The 19,354-nt window shown below is 45.9% G+C and overlaps 1 protein-coding gene across 1 annotated transcript in view; it reads right to left on the reverse strand.

Annotated features, from left to right (window-relative positions):
- Window positions 1–19,354, reverse strand: part of TNPO2 (transportin 2) — a gene marked incomplete in the record, with an annotated part of 2,382,582 nt that overhangs the window by 135,920 nt on the left and 2,227,308 nt on the right. Inside the window, 1 exon segment of the mRNA XM_044084755.1 lies at window positions 16,510–16,640. Within this exon segment, the coding sequence (XP_043940690.1) occupies window positions 16,533–16,640 (108 nt within the window).

The raw sequence follows: 19,354 nt of genomic DNA on the forward strand, positions 1-19,354 counted from the left end.
TGTGGGGAGTCCTTGTGCAGACTTTGTCCAATTGGTAGTTTTGGGGGGAGGCAAACCGGTCTATCTCTGGGGTCCCCCATTTGTTTCCCAACATGTTGAATATCTTTGGTTCCAGTTTCCACTCGTGTGGGTCCATGAGATTTCTGCTTAGGTCATCTGCCAGTGTATTTAGCTTTCCTGGCAGGAATTGAGCCTGTCGGTGCACTTAGTAGCTCAAGGCTGTGTTCCACAGAGCCATGGTTAGTCTACAGAGAGGGTATGAGTGGGTTCCTCCCTGCTTGTTTATGTACCACATAACAGTGGTGTTGTCCGTCTTTACTAATAATTGCCCTGAAGAATGTGGTCCTTGAAGGCTGTCTGAGCATTCTGTACAGCTAACATTTCTTTCTGATTGACATGCAGGTGCATTTGACTTGGGGTCCATTTGCCCTGAATGCACTTCCCTGACAAGTGAGCCACCCATGCATAGTCTGATGCGAGTTGTTAGAGTTTGGGCGGCAGGGGGTAGAATGAATGGCAGTCCCTTGTTTTGGTGGCAGGCCTCTGGCCCACCAAAGGAACTCCATCTGTAGACAAGGTATGATAGGAATCTGATGCTAGATCCTGAGAATGTTGACACCATAGGATTTTTACATACCATTGTAGTTTCCTCACATGCAGTCTTGCATATGAAATTAATATAATGCAGGAGGCCATGAACCTCAGGGCTTGCAGTATTTTCCTTGCAGATAGCTGGGACTTTGTGGCCAGTAGTTTGAAGTAGGCTGTCAAATGAATTTGTTTATCTGGTGTGAGGTAGGCCATCTGGGAAGTTGTATTCAAGCTTGCTCCCAGGAATACAATTTGCCGGCAGGGTACAAGATGTGATTTCTTTTCGTTTATGGTGTACCCCAGAGAAATTAGCAATTTCTTTACAAATACCAGATGATTCAATAATATATCCTGGCTTTCTGTCTGAATTAGACAATCTTCCAGGTATGGGTATATTTGAATATTTATTTGCCTGCAAAAGGCAATGACTGGAGCTAGGCACTTTGTGAATACCCTGGCTGCAGTAGATAAGCCAAAGGGCAGTGTAGAGAACTGATAATGCATGTAGCCTGCTTTGAAGAGCAGGTATCTTCTACAAGATTCCCTTACTGGGATGTGCAAGTAGGCTTCCTTTAAATCCAGTGTTGCCAACCAGGCATCTTTGCCTAGCATAGGAAGCAGCTGATGAAGAGTTAGCATGTTGAATTTTGGGATTCCCAAAAATATGTGTTTAGGAGAGACAGGTTCAGGATAGGACACAAGGAATCGTCTTTTCTGGGTACCAGAAAAAGTCTTGAGTAGAAACCTTGTCCCCATTCTTCTGGGACAGGATGAATAGCCCTGATGCTTAAAAGAGAGAGAAAAAGAAGTTACGTACTCACCATAATGTTACATGTTGGTAGTCCATCTCACCCTTCATTTTTACATACGAGTTCGGAGTCGATCCTCGGCTCCGACTCGGCCGATTTACAAGCTTGAAGACTTCTGGTTGGCTCGTGGCTAAGCAGGTATCCCATGGTGTACCAGTGCAACCCAAGATCTTGTTTGCTGCTTGCTAGAAACAGAAAACCCCCTAACCAACAAACCAATACTAAAGGGTCAGCAACCAAGAGAATCAAATTATTACCTCCAGATCTTCCAGGATGGGAGCAGGAGGGTGGGTTGGTAAAAATGAAGGGCGAGATGGACTACCAACATGGAATGTTATGGTGAGTACATAACTTCTTTGTTAGGTAGTCCAATCTCACCTTCATTTTTACATAAAGGACAGTGTCCCTGGCACCTTATTCTAGGGTGGCTCATTGGAAAATACTCCTGAGCACCGTGGAGCCAAAGGATGCTCTACCCCTGGATGCCAAATCCAACTTATAATGAGTAATAAAGGTGTGAGGGGTAGCCCACGTAGCTGTTGTACAAATATGATCAAGTAGTGCCCTGGCTTGAAAGGTTGAGGAGGTAGACAGAGACCTGGTAGATTGAGCCTTGATCCTGTGGGGTAAAGGTCTGCCCTCCGAATAGTAGATGAAGGCTACACAACTAGAAATCCAATTGGACAATGTCACCTTAGAAACTGGTAAGCCCAATCTGGAGTCTGAGAAAGAAATGAATAACTGATCTGACTTCCAACATTCTTTGGTCCGTTGCAAATGAAAACGTGGCGGTCTATGAACATCCAGTTGGTGGAAATGATATTCAGCTGCATTACAGTGATTGAGAAAGAAAACTGGAAGCTCAATGGACTGATTTAAGGTGGCAGTAGGACAAACTTTGGGAACAAACGAAGGATTGGTGCGTAAAGATACCCTGTCTTTATGAAAGATTAAATAAGGTGGCTTAATAGACAGGGCTTGTAACTCGGATACACGTCTGGCTGATGTAACAGCTACTAAAAACAGCTACTAAAAACAGAGTCTTCCAAGACAAATATTTTAAAGAAGATGAGTAAGAAGGTTCAAAGGGAGGGGATGTCAATTTGGACAACACAATTTAAGTCCCAAGAAGCCACAGGTTCTAGTAATGGTGGTCTCAGTAAAGTGGCTCCTCTCAAGAAAGTCTTGCATAGCTTATGAGACATAAGGTTGGCATTTGGGGACCCTAAATAAAACTGAGAGTGCCAACTGTACTTTGATGGTGGCCGCGGCAGATCCCTGCTGAAAAAGCTCAGAAAGGAATTCCAGAATCACAGGAATCGGAGTGGTGTAAGGATCCATGTTAATTTTCTGTCCAAATAGAAAGCCTTTTCCATTTACTGTCATACAGCTTTCTGGTTGAGGGTTTATGTGAGGATAAGAGAATATGTGACACGGAGGAAGAAACATCATGAAGCCTGACTAGAGATGGAACTGGAGCAGCCATGCTGTCAATTTGAGGGTGTGGAGAGCGGGATGCAACGAACCAGACATGTGGGTCAATAGATAGTACAGTTTTGTACCTACCATAAATGTAGATGTTCGAGGATTCCCTTGCTGCAGTCCTGACAATTGGGTATAGTCCGCGTCCCAGTCGGCCCGAATACCAGAGAGAAGGATCCCGCCGGTCATGGCGCCTAAGACTGACGCCAGTACGTCAGGGTACTAATGCGCATGACCGACGCCATTTCCTCAGTCTTTTCTTGCCCCAGATGTCAGAAGACCCAAAAGACAAGTCCCAAAACAACCTGCACCAAAAACATGTACAATATATACAGTAATACATACAAAAATATAAGCATGAAAACTCACCTACACAACCACCCTGAAACACAGAGGGGGGAGGGTTGATCATAGCAAAGGGGAATCCTAACATCTACATTTATGGTAGGTACAAAACTGTACTATGTTCTTCGCCTTCCCTTGCTGCAGTCCTGACAATTGGGTAGAATCCCAAAGCAGAGGTAAGGGAGGCTGGCAAATTAAAAAGTAGCAGGAGCTGACAACATGCCTTGTAAAACAGCTGTGGCAAAACCAGCTCTAGTCTTAGAGTATATAGGCAGGTGATAATGCCTAGAGAAAGTATGCACTGAACTCCAAGTAGCTGCTTCCAGAATATCCTTAGTTGCCACCCCTTAGAAATGCTCTTTACGTGGTAGTAGCCCTACTGGCATGAGGCCTGATCCCCGCTGGAACCCTTTGCCATGATGAGAATAACAAAATGCAATGCAAAGCCAATCCACCTAGAAATAGTTTGTTTTGACACAGGCTTGCCCTGTGAACTCAAAGCAAAAGAAACAAGTAACTGCTGAGACTGCCTAAAATCTTTAGTCCTGCTCAAATCATAACGCAATTGCCTGTGTACATCTAAAGTGTGCAAAATCTTTTCCCCTTTATTTTGAGGATCTGCAAAAAACGTAGGCAAATGAATAGTTTGGTTTAAAGCCACACTAGAAACCACCTTAGGCATAAAGGAAGGATTAGTGTAATGATACCCTGTCCTTATGGAAAATCAAAATGGGCTCTTCAGCCATAAGGGCCTGCAACTCAGACACCCTTCTTGCAGAAGTAATAGCCAACAGAAAAGCAGTCTTCCATGACAAATATTTCAATTCAGCAGTAGCTGCAGGCTCAAAAGGTTGTAGAGTAAGTTTTTCCAACACAAAATTGAGATCCCAAGCAGGAGTAGGAGCTCTCATTGGGGTCTTATATTCTTTGCCCTCTAAGAAACTGCTTGAACAAAGGATGCGAAAACAAAGGTGGGTCACAATCATAGTGAGCTGAAATTGCTGCAGCATGAATCTTTATGGAAGAGAAGGACAAACCTTTGTCCAATAATTCAGTAAGATATTGAAGAGCCACACTCAAATTAGGCTCTGAAATCTCCAAATTCTTTGCTGTACTCCAAAATAAAAATCTCTTCCATTTTTCTGTACACTCTCCTAGTACTAGGCCTTCTAGCTTCCATAATTACATTTAAAACTTGTTGAGGAAGCTGAGAGCTACCATGCTTCAACACAGAATATGCCAAGCTGTGAGATGAAGAGATTGAAGCTTGACATTGAGCAGATGACCGTCCTTCTGAGATAACAAATGAGGAATCAGAGGTAAAGGCCATGGAGGCTTCTTTACAAGACTCCTTAGAAGTGGGTACCAGTGTTGTCGAGGCCAATCTGGAGCTATCAAAATCATCCTTGGCCTGTCCTGTCTGACCTTTAGTAATACCTTTGGAAGAAGAGGTAGAGGTGGAAAGGCATAGACATGAAGGTTTTCCAACTGAAAGACAGAGCATCCACTTTCCAAGCTGTGTGATGAAACCCCTTTGTGCAATACCTTGGCAGCTGGTGGTTTAGTGGAGAAGCGAACAGATCTATGTCTGGAGTTCCCCATGACACTGTCAATTTCTGAAATACATGAAGATCCAGTTTCCACTGTGGGGATCCATGATTTGTCTGCTTAATACATCTGCTAGGAGTTCTGTGCTCCTGGCAGAAACCTTGCCTGAAGAGTCAGTTGCAGGCTTAGCAGTCTCCCATAAAATCATTGCTTGCCTGCATAGAGGATAAGAATGTGTTCCCCTTGCTTGTTGATGTACCACATGACAGTTGTGTTGTCTGTCAGAATCAACACCTGCCCTGGAAGAAGTAACTCCTTGAACGCCATCAATGCAAACTGGACTGCTAACATCTCCTTCATGTTGATATGTAGATGCTGTAGTCTGGCAGGCCACTTGTCTTGTATCCACTTTCCATTTAGATGAGCTCCCAAGCAGTGTCCGAGGCATCTGTCGTTAAAATCTGACTCCTCTGGCGGGTCACAGAGAGTCCCTTGTTTAGGTGACATTCCTGAGCCCACCACAAGAATTCCTTTTGAAGGCAAGGTATTATTTGAATGACAGTGTCCAAATCTTGGCAGTGCTGTGTCCATACATTTTTGAGATACCATTGCAGCTTCCTCATATGCAGTTTGGCATTGGGAAGCACTAGAATACAAGATGCCATGAACCCTAATGCTTGAAGGACTGTCCTTGCAGTCAGCACGGACTGATGAGATAGTTGATGGAAGTAAAGTGACAGACTCTTTTGTTTGTCCGGGGTTAAAAGGCCATCTGGGCTGCTGTATTCAGTCTCACACCCAGAAAGCACATGTCTTGAGAGGGTACTAGACTGGACTTTATTTCGTTCACAGAATACCCTAGGCATCTTAGCACTGCTATGACATATTCCAGATGCTGTAGAAGGTGTTCCTTTTCTTGAGCCAGAATCAGGCAGTCGTCCAAGTAAGGATAAATTTGAATGCCTTGAAGCCTGAAGTAAGCTATCACTGGAGCCAGAACCTTTGTGAATACTCTGCAGTAGATAAGCCAAAGGGCAATGCAGAGAACTGATAATGAAAATCTCCAGTTCGAAAGATACTGTCTGCAACTTAGCCTTATGGGCACATGAAGGTAAGCTTCCTTGAGATCCAAAGTTACCATCCAGTGATCCTTGCCCAGCAGAGGTAACAGTTGCTGTAACGTCAACATCTTGAACTTGGGAATGTCCAGATAAGTGTTGAGGATAGATAAATCCAAAATTGGTCTCCACGTGTTCCCCTTCTTTGGTACTAGGAACAGGCGAGAATAAAAAAGCCCTTTCTGATACAGGGACTGGCTGAATAGCCCCTATCTGGAGTAACTGAGAAACTTGCTTGAGAGCCTCTTTTCTTTGTGGAGGAGGAACATCTGGCATGCCTTTGAAAGGGGCATTGTGTGGAAATAAAATCTGTACCCGTGATGAATGATATCCAGCACCCATCTGTCTTGAGTGATTAAATCCCAATTTTCTTTGAAAAGAGACAATCTTCCTCCCAAAGGAGCTGCCAGACGAGTCCACTGGCAGCTGAAAAGGCAGGTCATTGGGTCTGCTTACGAAAGGACTGACCCCTGCCCTCACCAGAAGTCTGAGCAGGTGAACTGTCTGATCTAGGCCTAAACGAACCTTGAGCCCTGCCCCTACCACGCCTAGATCTACCCTAGACTGGGAACCATAAGCAGGATATGTCCACCCCTTAGCAGGCCAATTTCTACTAAACTTGGAGGTTGCACCTGCAAAAAATCTTTAACAGTCTGCATAGACTTAGCTTTGTCCTCCATTTTCTTTAAAACTGCTTCCACAGGCGGTCCAAACAACACATCAGACTGTAAAGGAGCATCCAAAATCCTGGTCTTAACATGCTCAGCTAAATTCTGATCCTTCAACCATGCATGTCTGCGAAGAACAGAACTAGTAGCAGCCACCCTCGAGGAGGCCTGAACAGCATCAAAACCACACTGCAAAGAATGCTTACCCACTTGTTCAGACACATGAACCAAATCCAGCAATTCTTTACACTCAATACCTTCCGCCAAAGCATCCACCTTAGATTTCAATTGTGAAAGGAGATAATTCTGATATTTCAGCATATGAAATTGACAATTCAACGCCTCATGGCTAGAGTGGAAGAAGTATATACTTTCTTACCCCACCTATCCAAAGCCCTTGCCTCTTTATCAGAGGGACAGGATTTTTAACAACAGAAGCTTTAACACCTTTAGGCCCCTGAGAAACAGTTTCTGGGTCCGCCCTGGGACTCTTAAACAAATACTTATGAGCTTCGGCACCCTATAATACCTATCAGGCTTAACAGGAGCAGGAGGCAAGGAATCAGGGTTCAGAGAAGCCTCTGCAAAAACATCCTCCACCACATTCAACACAGGAGGAATAGCTAAGGGCCTATGCTGAGGCAGAAACAAGAATTCCCTAAGCCTTTTTCTGGAGTCAGAGTAATCTTGGCCTTCCCATTTAAAGTGCTCCCTCATGGAGTGAAGAGTCTCTGAAAATGAAAAATCCTCAGGAGGAGAAGCTGAAGGAGTGGAATCATCCACATCAGAATCAGAATAAGCAGGAAACTCTTGCAAGTCTTCCACAGAAGACTCTGAAGCCTGTGAACACTGTTCAAAATTATCAAACTCCTGTTCCACCCTAGGCCTCTTATCAGGTGGGGGCATAGAACCTCTAATCAGAGTAATCAAATCTTCAGCCATTTTAAGCATATGTTTCTTAGGCACAGAGCCCGAAATGCTAGGAGAAGCCCCTACAGAAGCTGAACTTGGCCTTCCTCTAAAAGAAGCTCTGGAAACAGAAGGAGAGGCCCTAACTACCTTGGGAAGAGAGGGAAGAACAGTTACCTGAGAAGCCCCTCAGCCTGGCCTACTTCCTGAGAGGGCACAGCCTGTAACGGTAAAGTATCTGCCTGAGACCCCATAGAGACTCCTGGCAAAACCTCTGGCTCCTGAGCCTTCTAAAGGACCGGCGTCCGGGACTGCGGTTCCTCACCCCTAGACTTCACTGTTTTGTCCTTGCGCTTCTTAGATGAAGCAGGCGGCGGAGCATCCGGCGGCATAGTATAATTGCAACGCTTCCCAAACACTAACCTAGCACAATCAAGCCTCCTCTTAATAGTGCGCTTATTAAATCTAGCACAAGAGCGGCAACCAACAACGTCGTGCTCAGGCCCTAAACAAGGTATACACAATGTATGATAATCCCTATGCGGTATCTGCTTCCCACAAGAAATACAGTTATTCACTTTTCTGACATCCGTAATATACTGAGGCAAGAAAAACCAAAATGTTCTAACGGGTTACTTAGCCAACTCTGTACTCGGTCTGAAACTCCGGAAAATCTCAGAACGCCAACCTGCACTCGCAAAATTGCTTCTGCATCGGACCATGCGGCAAAAAAGACTGAGGAAATGACGCCGGTCATGCGCATTAGTACCCTGACGTACTGACGTCAGTCTAAGGCGCCATGACCGACGTCAGCCTTATACTCTGGTATTCGGGCCGACTGGGACGCGGACTATACCCAATTGTCAGGACTGCAGCAAGGGAAGACGAAGAACATCTGGAACTGGGTCCAGAATCCAAGGATCGTCCAGAAGAGGCTCGAGGAAGAAGAACCAGACCCGACGTGGCCAGTAAGGAGCAATGAGGATCAACTTGCTTCCCAGCCGATTGGGGATGAGGGAATGGAGGAAAGGCATATAAAAGTCCCGTGGGCCAATTGTGGACCACAGCGTCTTTGGGTGTCCCCCCCCCGGAGGGGGAAATCAGGGAAAAATAGCTGCTGCACTTGGTATTGACTGGGCTGGCAAAAAGGTCGCAGCAAGGCTGTCCCCATCTCCGGAAAATCTGTTCCACTATTTCCCGTTTCAGAGACGGGTCGTGAGGCAGTAAGATTGCCCGGCTTAGCTTGTTGGCTATCATGCTGGTTGTCCCCGGAATGTGCATTGCCACCAGAAAGCACTGGGAAGAAATCGCCCATTCCCAAACTCGCATGGCCTCTCGATACAGTGGGTAAGATCTGGTACCGCACTGTTTGTTGATATACCACACAACCGACATGTTGTCCGATTGTATCGCAATCATCCCTGGAGGAAGGTCCTGAAGTGCTTGCAACACCAGAAGTAGCACCCTCATCTCCAGAACATTGATATACAGAAAAACCTTGTGTTCTTGCCATGTGCCGTGGACAGTCCTGCCAAGATAATGCCCCCGCCCCCGACCTGGGAGGCATCCGTTGTCACAGTGGCAAAGGGTTGGCAGGAACAAAGGGAGCTCCCGTGAACAAGTGGTTGGGGGCTATCCACCAATGAAGGTCCTTTTTGCAGGATTCCATCAGCAGGATAGGGTGACTCAGCGGTAGACATTGGAACGACCACTGGGAAGACAGGAGCCATTGGAGGATTCTCATGTGCAACCTGGCAAAAGGTATTAACAGAATGGTTGAGGCCATCGTACCGAGAAGTTGAAGAACCCATTTTGCTTTGACTTTCCGAAGCGGAAGATGCTGAACTTGTGAGATGAGGTTTTGTGCTCTTTCGGCGGGGAGACGAACTGTCATATCCACTGTGTCTACCTCTGCGCCTATAAAAATCACAGATTGCGAGGGCAGTAATGCAGATTTTTCCCAGTTTATGGAGATCCCTAGTTGAGCACAAAGTTGAATAGTGGCATCCCTGTTTTGAATGAGTAGATGCCTGGTGGGGGTGGTCAGGAGTAAGTTGTCCAAATATGGAAACACTTGGAATCCCTGATGTCTGAAGTGAGCTGTCATTCCTGCCATGCATTTCGTGAACACCCTGGGGGCTGTGGTGAGAGCAAAGGGCAGAGCACAAAACTGAATGACTGGCTCCTAGCCGGAAGCGCAGATATCTCCTTGATGCCTTGTCCATTTTTATATGGTAGTAGGCGTCTTGGAGATCCAGAGAGCATATCCAATAGTCTTTCCGTAACGGGAGTATAGACTGCAGTGTGACCATCCGAAACTTGTCCCTCACAGATTTGTTTAATCTGCTGAGGTCCAAAATTTGCTTCCAATCTCCGGTTCGTTTTGGGACTAAAGAACCTGGAGTAAGTTCCAGATCCTGTCTGGTCTGCTGGGAGACTTTTTTTAAGATCAACTTGTTGATCTCCACAGTTGCCTGATCCCTGTGATTGGGTAGAATATTTGGGATTTTTTGGGAACAAACGGTGGAAGGGAAAAGGGTATGATATAGCCTCTGGTAACAACTCTTTGTACCCACTTGTCTTGGGTTAAATTTAGCCAGGCTTCTGAATACAAAGAGATGCGACCCCTGACTGGCCCCAGAGAAATGCAGTCAGGCCCTACATCAGGAGCGCTGATAAGGCCGACTAGCGAAAGGAATCACGGCCTTGTTAGTACTGCAGACCGCCCCTGCCTCTGGGGCGACATCTACCATTTCCTCCTCCTCTGCCTCTGAAGGAGGATTCACTCTGTGTCCGGAAAGACCCTCTGGGACTTTTTGAACCACATTTTACCTCCCCTTTGACCTTTGGGGTATGGTCGAGAAGGAATGGTAAAACAGACTCCCACAGCAGTCTCTCTCCTTCCTGCTCACACCAAGTGAGTGTTTCTTTCATCTTGGGACCAAACAAAGAGGAACCATTAAACGAACGTTGGTGAAGGTGGACTTGAACGGCTCTGCAAAATTGCACAGGCGTATCCAGGAGTGGCGCCCAAGGGCAACTCCTGAACCCGCTGCTCTGCTCGCTCCATCAGCCGCATGGGAGAAGCCGCATGGAGGAGTTAACTACAGAATTTAGGGTGGACAAGTGAGCAGAGATCCTATCAGGGACTCCCTCAGGACAAGCACCCTGTATGGAATCTCCTAACTCCTTGAGGAGATCCCTCTGCAACCTAGTGAAGTGAGTAAGATAGTTCAGAGATCTAAGTGTAAATGCTGCTGAACTAAATACACGCTTCCCAAATCTGTCCATCTGTCGAGACTCCTTGTTTGGCGGATGAACAGAGGAAGAAGTCTCCGCCAGCTCCTTCGTGGCCACCGCCACCCCCATGGCATCTACAGGAACACCCTTAGACAAGAACTCTTTTCCAGGAGGGGCAGACAAACTTATTTGGTCTCCTGTGGACTGGCTCCATGGCAATGGGTGTATCCCACACCTTCCGACTAACCAGATCCATTAGTTCGTCAAAAGGTGAGACACCCAAGAGTCAGATAGTTGAGACTCAAAAGCCTTCAGGTACACAGACTCCTCATCAGAAGGGTTGACAGTGGGCCAGTCGCACCTCTGTTCAAGGATCTCCAGGATGTCCACAAAGGAGACATCAGAGACTCATCTTCGGAGTCAATACGCTTCCTCTTGCATACCCTCTTCCAAGGGGGCTCCTCGAAGGGACATTCTGTGGAGATCTCGGAAGAGTGGAGACCACCAGCCGGTGGCTCCTGAGGCTGCGGTTCTCTGCTGTCTCCGGAGAGAGAGTAGGTACTGAGACTGAAGTGGGTGCCTTGGGGGGGAAAGAGTGCTTGTACCACTGGCAGGGGCTGTAGATTGAGACAGCATGCTCCACCTCAAAAGCAGACCTCTCCGGCTCCGAAGACCTCCCCCGCTCCGAAGAGACAAAGGTTGGCGCAGGAGCAGAGCCATCGGCTCTGAAACAGATGCAGGGTCTGAGCTCACCCTGGCGGAAGCACTGAGAGGAAGGCTCAGAATTGAAGAAGATGGATTCAAACCTTCCCCATCAGCGCAGACAGAAGAGCTTCGGTCCCTGGACACGATGGACGGAGCCGAGCATGTCTGAGCCAAACTCCGCTCCAATGCAGCAGCAAAGGGAGCCGAAACAGAGGGTTCCTCTACTGGTAACAAGCACTCCGGCTTCGAAAGGCCAACATGGCTCGTAGGAGGAATCACAGACGAGGGCAAAACTGGATCAAGTGGCTCCAGAACAGACTGGGTCGGAGCCAACAAAAATTTAGGCAGAGCAGACTACTTCAGCAGTCTCAGTACTACCCCTCTCCACATCTTCTTCCGAAAGGCTCCTGGAAGATCTGGAAGATAAAGTAGGGGATCTCGACCTAGGAGGCACTGAAGACTTTATTAGCAAAGAGACTGGTAGGGATTCTATAGACCGGCTCTGAACAGTAGTCAACTATTTCCAAAGGTTCAGAAGTCTGCACCGAAGCACCTGTGACCGACTCTGATACCATGGTGCTCTCCTTCGGCTCCGAAGACTAAGGAGTTGAAGAGGCAGATTTGGCAATTTGGAAGGCGGCTCCGAGACACAAGCTTTAGGTTTGGATTCAGATCGAGATTTTGTAGACTTGGAAGAAGCTGATGAACTAGATAAGGTTTCCTCAAAGGCTGATTTCAGAAGACTCTTGAGCATCAGCTTGATCTTTCTCTCCTGCAACACTCTAGGAGAGAAAGCATGATTCCTACAAATGGATGGCTCCCAAGCAGTAGACAGCTACTGTGGCCATCCATTAATGACATTTTCTGGGAGCATTTCATGCATTTTTTGAACCCAGAGGGTTTATGCTCCTTGCTATCCTTAGATATTGCAGACACATGCAAAACCAGAGAAGAGATAGGAAGTGAGAGAAAAAAATGAGGACTAGGTCCTCTAAAACGGGACTAGCCCTGCAGAAGAGTTACACAAGGACTAGGTCCTCTAAGTTAAATGGGCCTAGCGTGGTGTAAGAAAAACTCTGTCTTCTAACTTAAACAGACCAAGTATTTAACAGACACACAGATTCAGTCACACAGGAAAAAATTTGAGATGTCTAAAAATACAAATACAAGAGTTACACGTGGACGAAGTTAAACGGGCCTAGCCCTGTGAAACAGAAAACTAAGTCTTGTAACCTAAACAGATCAAGTATTTAACACAGACACACACAGGTATAACCACACAGGAAAAATTTTGTTAACGGCAATCCTATAAATACCACCTTAGTGGATCCCCGCCAATAACAAGTTAAAACTCAACAGTGACCAACAAAGGTCTGAGCAGTACAAATAAATCAACAGGAGCCCCTGTTGATTAACAGCAGGAAACAAAAACGCCAAAACAAACGCTCTACCTAGGCAAAAAAGCGCAACGGCGCCTAACTGGCACACAGGATACTAAAACTAATACAGTGAAAAATGTCCACAAGGACAACTTAGGCAAAGGCCTATAAGATAACACTAATATAACACTAAATATGCAATATCCACTAAGAATGTAAAGAATTGAAAAGGACTTGGCCAGAGCCAAGAGAAGCACATACGAACTCGTCGACGTGGAAAATGAGATCTGGGGATTGCACTGTTGCACCATGGGATACCTGCTTAGCCACGAGCCAACCAGAAGTCGAGCTTGTAAATCGGCCGAGTTGGAGCAGAGGATCGGCTCCAAACCCATATGTAAAAATGAAGGTGAGATTGGACTACCTAACATCTTGCTTTTGAGCCTCTGCCCACTGATTTGGGGGTAGATTTGGCCAACCGTGTGGGGTTGGTAAGGAGTGGAAGTGGAATCTGTATCCTTGGGAAATTACATTTAAAACACATATGTCCTGGGTAATGAGTTCCCAATTTTTTACCTGCAGAGCAATCTTTCCCCCTAAAGGAACAGTCAGTTGAGCAGGGCTTGGAAGGTTTAAAGTTAAGCCATTGAGACAGTTTACCATAGGAAGGAGTCTTACTACTTCCTGCTTTGGAAGTGGGAGCCCCCCACTTAGTCCTGTGAGTCCTTTTGGGACTGCAGCCTGGGTGTCCTGCTCGTTCTGGATTTGGACTGAAGGCCTGGAAGAGGCAGGAAAGGACCAATTCTTACAGGGCCAATGCCTACTAAATCTGGGAAGCTATACTTGCAGGAAATCTTTAACAGTTTGCATAGATTTAGCTTTTTCCTCCATCTATTGAAGTACTTCCGCTTTGTTGCCAAACAGTCGGTCTTGGTTTTAGGGAGCATCCAGCAATTTAGCCTTAACATGATATGGCAAAGATTGCTCCTTAAGCCAAGCATGCCTTCTAAGTACAGACCCAGTGACAGCAGCCCTGCAAGATGCCTCTAATGAATCAAAACCACATTGCAAAGTATGTTTTCCAACTTGTTCAGCAGAATGCATTAAATCCTGTAAATCTATTTTCAGCACAGTCAGGAATAAACATCAATTTCTGTTTAAGCAATCCAATAATATGCTGCTGATACTTTAACATATGAAACTGGCAGTTTAAGGCCCTAATGGCAAAGGTTGCAGAAGTGTATACCTTCTTACCCCATCTATCCAGTGCCCTGGAATCTCTATCAGAGGGGGTAGGATTTTTGGCAGTAGTAGCCTTAATGCCCTTGGGTCCCTGTGAAATGGTCTCAGGATCCGCAGTAGGATTTTTAAAAAGGAACTTGTGAGAATCAGGAACCCTGAAATACCTACCAGGTTTTCAGGGAGCAGGAGGTAAAGGGTCAGGGGCCAGGCTAGATTCCAAGAAGGCATCAACAATGTCCAGTACAGGAGGTATAGCTAAAGGCCTGTATTGGGGCAGGAGTAAGAAATCCCTATGCCTCTTTTTGGAGTCAGAGTAATCGTGGCTTTCCCAGCGAAAATGCTCACTAAGAGTATGCAAGGTTTTACCAAAAGAGAAATCCTATGGAGGGGAAGCAGAGGGAATGGAGTTCTCCTGCATCAGAATCCTCATAAGCAGATAAGGATAAATCCTGGTCATCAGAGGAAACAGAAATTTCAGAGCCCTGATCAGAAGAATCAGTCCCAAGGTCTCAGAGGGGGAAGGGTGGCTTCCCCTGACTAGAGTATTAAGGTCTTCAGCCATTCTTATTTCTTCTTTAGGCATAGGGGCCTGACCATGCGGTCTGGGCTTCAGTTTTCTAGGCATGGATCGAGTTTTAGGCCTTGAAGTAGAAGATGGTGTCGGTTTATTATGCAAGTCAGTAGGCCTGAATACACCCTCAGAAGCCGGTGCCTGCAGAGCGGCTCCGGACACATCCAAGGTAGAGACATCTGCAGGTTCCACAGTCGAGGAAGCATCTCGCGGCATACCGGACTCCAAATGGGTCTCAGTAGAGGGCTATGAATCTGAAGTAGCAGGTATCAGGGGCTGCGAAAGCACCTCACTGAGTACTGGCGACTAGCGTAGGAGAAGCATCGTCAGCAGCTTTGGACCTAAGCAGTCTGTCTATCGTTGCGTTTTTTCGGAATGTCGGTAGTCGGGTGGCTTACTGAAGCCATTTCTGGATAACTGAATGGAGTACCAAAATATTTAGAAGTGTAAATGAACAGACGACGAATAGTTCGAGGTTTGAATAAGGCACAAAACCGACAGTGAGGTACCTCGTGGTCTGGGCCTAAGCAAAGAATGCAGTACGAATGAAAATCTTTGAGGTATTTGCTTTCCACAAGAAATACAATTGGTAACTTTTACTGACATCGGTTTAGAGCAAGAAAAAGGTCCCCCAATGGGGTACTTAGCTTAGTTGACTTCGATTCTGAAACTCAAAAACGAAAATTTCAGGAGTTGGCCGACCGGCACTTGCAAACCGCTTCTGCTTCGGGCACCACACAGCAAGAAAGACGGATGTAATGGTGTCGGCTACATGCTTTATACCCAGACTACCGGACGTCATGGAAGATGAGACAGCAACCGATGCAGGACCCAAGACTTTGATAATCAGGCCGACTGAGGGCTACTGCAAGCAGATAACCCAAATGTGATGACTGCAACAGTGAAACACGAAGAACATCTCGCCTAAATGAAGTGTTACAACCAGAAAACCCAATAGTTTTCAGAGGGCCTCTATTCTCAGATGAGTTATTTAAAACTGCACCCTGCTTCACATAGGCCTCCTGTCTTGCCCAAGTGAAGGCATTTGTTTCCAGACCATATGTGCCAGATCACATCTATGACCACAAACACTTGTCCGTTTTTGAAAAATATAAAACTACTTGCAATACCAAAATGAGAAAATTACAAAGTGCTGTTAAGGCCAAGCAGCACAACTGTTGGGAGACTGAAAGAAATCATCCCAAGGATGTTCCATTGTGAGCTACATCAGAAACCACTAAGAGGCTTTCTTCCTATAAAGGAGAGCTCTGCAAAGCTGTAGTAACAGCTCACAACACTAAAAAACAACTGGTCAAGAGCTTACAGACTATTTATCCCCCTTCCCGGCTACAGGGGATACATACATTAATGCTTTAAGAGGCATGGAATACATTAGTGAGTGACAAAACAGACCTCTGCAGGTTGCAAAAAACATTGGCATGATGCACACAGCTGTAGGAGTTCATGTTTGGACTGCACCTTTGCAGTGAGCTCTCTACAAGGCAAGCCACTTTTGAATTTAGTTCAATTTGAGCAAGACACCACAGACAAGTTGATCCTACTGCAACACTAAAATAGGTGAAATATGGAAGCACACATACAATACAAAACTATGAGCCACTGACCAAAAACCGCTACAAAATTGTTTCATCATACACAACACTGTCCAGTGACAAAGTATTCCTACAGCAAAAACTCAGGTCAGACCCGGCAAGGGAGTGACTCCTCACTACCCCCCCCCCCCAAAGCATGCACAAAAAACAAAAATAAAATAGCTTATCAAGGTATTACTGAGCAGCAGAGTAAAGCAGACAAACTTTGAGCTACTGCACGACTTATCCAAGCAGAAGTGTTAGTAATTAACTTGCAGTATGTAACACTTGTTTAATGAGCATGCCTTACCTATCAAGCTCCCAGCAGTCTCATTATACGCCGTAGTATGTTGCAAGTCTATCTTTTAACAGAGGTGGGAACTGTTCTGAAAACTGCTGCCAGTTCTCTTCTCCAACCTGGTCTCTGAACCCATGAAGAATCTGAGGGGAGAAAAACAAGTTGATAATATAAGCTGTCCTCCCCACAGTGCACATTAAACTTAATTTAGTCTCCCAAAAGCATTATCCCTGTCAAAACTACATTTCAGTTTTTCATCAAGATGAAAAACTGATCATATCACTCTCAAAGTACTCTGCAGTGCATATTTTTTCCAAAGTGGTTTAATATGGTACAAGTGAGGCAACTAAACCAAAAGATTAGTTGTGTAAAATCTTAATATAACCACAGATGTCCTTCACACTGTGGGATTTCCCACCTAAAGCGACTCGACATGGGCTCCTATACAAAAGCTTAAGCCTGGCTACTGTAGGTGCGTGGGACATCACACTCAGCGCCACAAACCATGGACCATAAATGTGAAGTCTGCACAGACAGACCTCTAAACTTGAAGCCTAGGATAAGGTGTACGTAAGAACAAGTTCAGGCTAAGGAGCAAATGTCCCTGAAGGGCTGTACAGATTAGCCTGTAGGGAGTGGATACAGAGGTCAAAGACCAACCATCCAGTAGAGATAGAAAAAAGAGGTATTGGAGGGTGGGACGGAACACTGCAACATGGAAGAGGACAGCTATGGTAAGATTTTACACAACTATTCTATGTCGCAGTATTCATACTGTGGGAGAGTACCACAGCTAGGAGTGAAGGGAGGCGGTAGAGGATTCCAAGAATCCCTGCAGGATTGCCCTGGCAAATCCTGCTCTGGCCCTGGAGCCCTGGTCTAGGTTGTAGTGTTTTGTGAAAGTGTGAACTGTAGACCAGGTAGCTGCTTCCATGACGGAGGCTGTGCCCAGCCCTCTAAGAAAGGCCCTGGAGGTAGCCATGCCTCTAGTGGAATGAGCCTCAACTCCTTGAGGCAATTGTTTGCCATGATGTGAGCAGCAGAACAAAATGGATTTCCTGATTTAACTCATTACAGCCGAGTGATGTCTCCAGGCGTTTCTGCAGTTACACCCTACTGCTCCTCTAGGCGTCAAATATTGCCTGTTCATATTTGCATTAATAATTCCAAAACCATGTTACATACAAGGTATCAGAAAATTTTATCTTGAAGCATACATGATAGCAAACACAATTGTATTGATATATGACCTCTGTCAATGGGTACTTGTTAAAAATGTAAGGTGATAACTTCAATTTTTAAATGCTGAAGCCATGCCCACTAGGAGTTAAAGGTACACACTCAAAAGAGCTCTACTGGAGGGAATACAGGAAATGGTTTATTTTGGAGATTGCCCTACCTAGAGCCCTGGGGTGGAAAGAGATGAAGAGCTGGTCAGATTTTCTGAAGGACTTCATTTTGTCTAAGTAGAATCTCAGTTGTCTGTGCACATCTATGGAATGAAGGATCCTCTCTGCTGCATTAGTTGGAGAGGGGAAGAAGGTAGGTAAGAGAATGGACTGGTTTAAGGATAGTTCATTCACCACTCTGGGCATGAAGAAAGGGTTTGTGCACAAGGTCACCCTGTCATTGTGGAAGGTGGTGTAAGGAGGACAGGCCATGAGGGCCTGTAGTTCAGACACACTCCTAGCAGAGGAGGCAATGGCCACTAAAAGAATGGTTTCCATGTGCACATTTGTAGAGAAGCTGTGCTGGCTCAAAAAAAAGGTAAGGTGAGTTTTTCCAGCACAAAATTGAGGTCCCAGGGAGGAGGGATGGGTTTTCTTGCTGGTCTGATATGCAAGTCCCCTCTCAGGAAAAATGTAACGTCCAGTCTGGAAGGCAGTGGTGTCTGTAAAGGCAAGCAGGCTGAAATGGCAGAAAGGTGAACTTGTACTGAAAAATATGCTAGTCCTTGCTTAATGAGCTCGTATATACAGCCAAGGACAAGTGAGGGCTCTGCCTGTAAAGGGTTCCCGTCCTTAATGGACCACCATCTTGAGAATCTCTGCCATTTAGACAAATACTTTTTCCTAGTAGTTGGTTTCCTGGCCTCCCTAAGGACTGAGAGCACGTCCTCTGAGTAATGTTGTCTGAAAGGGATCAGAAGTTGATCACCCAAAGAGTTAAATGCAGCAGAAGCAGCTGGGGATGAATGAGAGATCCATTTTGTTGTGTTAGTAGGTCCACCTTGTGGGGTAACTTGTGGTGATTGCCCTTGGGTAGGGAATGAAGGGGGAACCAGTGTCGCCTTGGCCAATAGGGAGTTACCAGCAAGATTTTTGGTTGGTCCTTCCTGATCTTAAGGACCTTTTGTATTAGGGGGAAGGGAGGAAAGGTGTACAAGAACATTCCCTTCCATGGAAAGCTGAAGGCATTCACCCTCAAGACTAGTTGAGTCTGATCCCTGGTGCAGAACTTGTTTAGTTGTCTGTTCTGGGTGGAGGCAAACAGATCCACTTGGTGTGCCCCACTGGTGGGCAATGTCCAAGGTTTCTCTGTGCAACATCCATTTGTGTTGAGAGGCTGTTCTGCTGAGTAAGTCAGGGTGTTTGCTTTCCTGAGAGGGGATGTAAGAGGCCTGCAGGAAAAGGTTGTGATTGGCTGCCAGATCCCAGATTTGTAGGGTTCTCTGGCAAAACTGGTACAAAGGTGCACCTTCGTTTGTCAAGGTACCACATGGTTGCAAGATGGGAAGGAAAGCTTTTACAGCCAGCAAGACTTTCTTTGACACTGTGTTGCTTTTGCAGGGGTCAAACGCTGTTATACCCTGAAGTCCTTTAACGTTGCCCCCCACCCCAAGTCGGATGCATCTGTG

The sequence above is a fragment of the Protopterus annectens genome, chromosome 9.part0, assembly GCF_019279795.1.
Source record: "Protopterus annectens isolate FY-2018-M chromosome 9.part0, PAN1.0, whole genome shotgun sequence".
Lineage (NCBI taxonomy): Eukaryota > Metazoa > Chordata > Ceratodontiformes > Protopteridae > Protopterus > Protopterus annectens.